General features: G+C 47.2%; 1 protein-coding gene across 1 annotated transcript; it reads right to left on the bottom strand.

Annotated features, from left to right (window-relative positions):
* LOC107620320 lies at positions 2,935-3,780 on the bottom strand. Its single transcript, XM_016322498.1, has one exon. It carries the CDS (start codon positions 3,778-3,780, stop codon positions 2,935-2,937), a length of 846 nt encoding a protein of 281 aa, XP_016177984.1.

Here is a 4,916-nt window from a genome sequence, read left to right as displayed (position 1 = left end):
AGCTTCTCACGTGCTTGAGCTGTTTTGGGTGTTCAACGCCAGGTTGTAACCTGTTTCTGGCGTTGAATTCCAACTTGTAACCTGTTTCTGGCGCTGGAGGCCAGACTGCAACATGGAACTGGCATTGAATGCCAGTTTACGTTGTCTATCCTTGAGCAAAGTATGGACTATTATATATTTCTGGAAAGCCCTGGATGTCTACTTTTCAACGCAATTAGAATCGCACCAATTGGACTTCTGTAGCTCCAGAAAATCCATTCCGAGTGTTGAGAGGTCAGAATCCAACAGCATCAGCAGTCCTTTTTCAGCCTGAATCAGATTTTTGCTCAGCTCCCTCAATTTCAGCCAGAAAATACCTGAAATTACAGAAAAACACACAAACTCATAGTAAAGTCCAGAAATATGAATTTTGCCTAAAAACTAATGAAAATATACTAAAAACTAACCAAATCATACTAAAAACTATATGAAATTAACCCCAAAAAGCGTATAAAATATCCGCTCATCAACATGACCGCATGACTGACGCGACCGCGCACCTCGAGCGAAACACATATGACGCGGTCGCATGACTGACGTGACCGCATGACAAGGAAAACTCCGAATGATGTGACCGCGTGACCCACGCGGACGCGTGACAGAGGCCACGCACCAGAAATTACAGAAAACGCTCATAGCAAATTCTGAAGCCCTTATTGGCCAAAATCCAAGTCCAGAAGGCATAGACCAGAGGTTATGAAGTGGGAGAATGCATCCATTCAAAGGGAGTCTCCACTTTATTTAGTTTTCATGATTTAGATTTAGTTTAGAGAGAGGTTCTCTCCTCTCTCTTCTCTCTTTAGGATTAGGATTTAGATTTAGGATTTTATTCGCTTTCAGGATTATCTCTTTATCAGGTTCAATATTCCCTTTTATTTACTTTTGCAATTTAATTTATGAATTCTTCCATGTTACAGATTACTCTTTTGAATTAATGTTATTTGAGGTATTTCAGTTTAATATTGCTTTCTTTTATTTACATTATTGTTATTCCCATCTGAAGACATTTTTATTCCAGTAGATTTACTTTTTTCCTTTTTGGTCTTGGTTAAGAAATCAGTAACTCAGGAGTTATCAAACTCAAACATGATTGATAATTGTTATCTTTGTTAATTAAATTGAACTTCAATAATCCCAATCTTTTCTTAGGAAATAAATAGGATTCGAAGATCAAACCAATTAATCCCTTGACCTTCCTTTATCTTAGTAAAGGTTAACAAAGTGGAATTAACATTCAATTCTCATCATCTTTGATAAGGATAACTAGGATAGGACCTCTAATTTCTCAGACCTTACCAAAAGTTTATTTACAGTCATTTATTTATTTTACTTGCCATTTAAATTACTTGTTCTTCATTTACTTTAATTGCTAATTAAACCATTCGCTCCTCATTCTCAAAACCCCAATTTACAATCTCCATAACCAGTAATAAGAACATACTTCCTTGCAGTTCCTTGAGAAGACGACCCGAGGTTTGAATACTTCGGTTATCAATTTATTTAGGGGTTTGTTACTTGTGACAACCAAAACGTTTGTACGAAGGGATTTCTGTTGGTTTAGAATCTATATCTACAACGCGACTATTTTTATAAAATTCTTTACTAGCAAAAATCCTAACGTCAGAGGTCGTGGAAGACTCTGCTCATCAGCCTTTGATAGGCTGTCTTGTCTTCATTAGGTCGGTGCATCGGGATTTGGTTGTAGTCGGAATAGGCATCCATGAAACTGAGGAAACGATATCCTGCTACCGAGTCCACTAGGGTGTCAATGTTGGGGAGGGAAAAAGAGTCTTTTGGGCATGCCTTGTTCAAGTCGGAGTAATCTACGCACATCCTCCATTTCCCACTGGCCTTCTTGACTAGGACAACATTGGATAGCCATGTCGAGTACACGAGTTCCTTAATGAACCCTGCTGTTTGCTTGGCGACTTCTTCAGCTCTTTCTTGTGACATCTTTCTTCGCCGCTGGGCCACCGGTTTGGCCTCAGGCTTTATGGCTAGTTGGTGAGACATGACCTTGGGATCTAACCCCGGCATGTCTAATAGGGTCCATGCGAAGAGTTCGCTGTTTGCCCTGACAATTTCTATGAGGGGGCCCTTGAGTTCATGAGGTAGGTTCCTATTAATGAAGGTGAATTGGTCTGCCAACTTTTCTATCTGGAACTTTTCCATGTCCCCTTCTGGTTCAGGCCTCGGTTTGTCTTCCATCCTGACGTTCAGATTTGCTAGGAACACACCAACTGCTTTCTTAGACTCTTTCCTTAGGGAGAGACTGGCGCTGTCGCAAGCGACTGCTGTTTCTAGGTCTCCCCTTATGGAACCAACCGTTCCCTTGTCCGTTATGAACTTCATCGTTAAGAACTTGGTGCATATTACAGCTGAGAATTCATTGATAGTTTTCCTCCCTAGGATGATGTTATAGGCAGTGGAGCCTCTGAGGACTACAAAATCTGCCATAACTGATTTCCTAGTGTCACTAGTTCCTAGGCTGATTGGGAGAGAGATCGTCCCGTCGGGTTTGATGTAGTTATCACCTAGTCCCATGACTCCGTGTTGGTGGTTTTTGAGGTCGGATTCCTTGAGTCCCATGACATCAAACACATTTCTGAACAAGATATTAGAGTCAGCTCTTGTGTCGACGAGGATGCGCCTGACCAATCCTGTGCCGACCATTGCTGTAACTACCATGGGGGTTTTCGGAAAGGTCATTGAACCATTTATCTTCTGGTCCAAAAGAGATTGTGGGGTGCCTTTTGCTGGTGGCAGGGCCATCCGTTGAAATGGATAGTACCCGGGTGTCCTTTCTTACTGCCGACTTGGATTTGGAGGGGCTGTCTCGTCCGACCACAATGTTAACCACGAAAGTTGGGGGTTATCGGCATCCCCTTGGGGTTCTTACCTTGGCTTGATAGTTCGGCTCTGTCCTTCCTCGGAGCGTTCCCTTTCCCGCCTCCTCGGCTCCCTGATGAGCCGGGAGAATTCGCTCAGTTTCACCTCTCTGATGGCCTGTTCCAAGGCATCCTTGAGGTCGAAATAGTCTTGTGTTTTGTGACCAAATCCCTTGTGGTAATCGCAGTAAAGGCTTTTGTTGCCTCCCGTTCTCTCCTTCAAGGGTCTAGATCTGGATAGGATTCTTTTGTCTGCAATTTGCTGATAGACTTCCACTATGGGTGCCGTAAGTGGCATGTAGTTCGTGAACCTCCCTACCCGTGGTTGCTTGGGTAATTTGTTTAGGGTGCCGTCCCTGGGAGCTTCTTTGTACCTTTCGACCTGATGCGCCTGCCGGGCTGGCGGGTTGGGGGGCTGCTGTTTATTGGCTGCCACAACCTTGCTAACCTCTTCGTCATTAATGTATTCTTTGGCTATGCTTTGGATTTCTTGCATGGTCCATACAGGCTTGGTTGTGAGGTGTTTCCTAAAGTCTTCATTCAGCAGGCCGTTTGTTAGGCATAGGCTAGCGACTGAGTCCATGAGGCCATCGATTTCTAGACATTCATCGTTAAACCTATCCAGGAACTTCCTGGTCGGCTCCCCGGGTTTTTGGGTAACTCCTAACAAGTTGATCGGGTGCTTTGCTTTGGCTATGCGTGTCGTGAACCGGGCTAGGAACTTCTGGGATATGTCTGCGAAAGTTGTGATGGATCCTTGTGGGAGGGTGTTGAACCATCGGATCGCCGGGCTGGCCAGTGTTACGGAAAATGCCCGGCATCTAACCGCGTCGCCTACCCCTTCCAAGTTCATTCTTGCTTCAAAGGCTGTGACATGCTCTTGGGGGTCCTTGGTCCCATCATACCTCATGTCTGTCAGCTTGTCGAAGTTTCTCGAGAGCCAGACCTTGAGGATTGAGGGGGTGGAAAGGGGTTGCTCCCATGATGACAGGATCTTGTTGTCTCCTGGCCTCCTCTTTCTGGGACCCCCAACGGCTTTCCGACTTGCTTCGAGTGGGTCTAGAAGTTGCTTGTGTATGTGCCTCTTCGTGCCTTGTTAGGCTTCTTCCTTGGCTGTCGTACGCACGAGAGGGGGAGCGGGTGTGGGTGTGGGCGTGGGACCGGCTAGTGCCGCCGTGTGAGCGGTTGGAATTTCCATGGGATTGGTCCCTCGCCGCCAACTCCCGCTCGAGGTTCTGTACCTTGTGCCTAAGCTCTTGCATGATCTTGGCGCTGTCGGCTCCCGTCCCCCGAAGGGGCGCCTTTCGGGGGTCTGGGTATACATTTGGTTGGGCTGAACGGAGGGTCTTGGGTGCTCGGCAACGCGGGCTGTCGAGCTTGCTCTGCTCAAACGGGCCCCACCTCCTTCGCGGAGCTTCTCTGAAGTGATGTGTCGCTCCATGTCTGCGCCGGGATTCCCACAGACGGCGCCAATATTTGTTACCTAGGGTCCTTGGGTCGTCGGTAGGTGAAGAGTAGGAGAGTGAGGAAGATCCCGCGCGGGCGTAGAGCGAAGAAAATCGTGTGCTGGCAACGTCGAAGGGTGAACGGAGCGGGGGTGGCCACCTGCAAGGACACTCTGACGATCTAGTCAGAGTCCGTACTAGAGGTGGTAGAATTAGGTAAGGATGTGACGTACCTTGGGGGAGAGCTATCCTCTCCCCTTATATACTGTGCTGGGTGGGCCTAGCCCATTGGTTGAGGGACAGAGCTGTCACCTTCCACGTGAGCAGGTCGTTCGTACTTGGGGTCGGTACGCCGGGTACCGACCCTGGGGGCTCCGACCCAAATGCTAGCATGCCTGGGGTGGTAAGTCGGTCGGACTCCGGGTCGGGTGTAAGAGACCGACCTGTGGAGGTCCATTGGAGGTTTTGGGCCTGGGTGGGGTAATGCCCCGACCCGACGGCTTCTTGGGCTGGACTGGCAGTCCGTAACAATAATAATAATAAT

Source organism: Arachis ipaensis, chromosome B10 (assembly GCF_000816755.2).
Source record: "Arachis ipaensis cultivar K30076 chromosome B10, Araip1.1, whole genome shotgun sequence".
In the NCBI taxonomy this organism is placed as follows: domain Eukaryota; kingdom Viridiplantae; phylum Streptophyta; class Magnoliopsida; order Fabales; family Fabaceae; genus Arachis; species Arachis ipaensis.
Note: the sequence above shows the minus strand (reverse complement) of the source record. Positions and strands in the feature narration are given on the sequence as shown.

Excerpts from the sequence above, each read along its gene's own strand:
- LOC107620320 (XM_016322498.1), bottom strand. The coding sequence starts at position 3,780 with ATGAACTTGGAAGGGGTAGGCGACGCGGTTAGATGCCGGGCATTTTCC.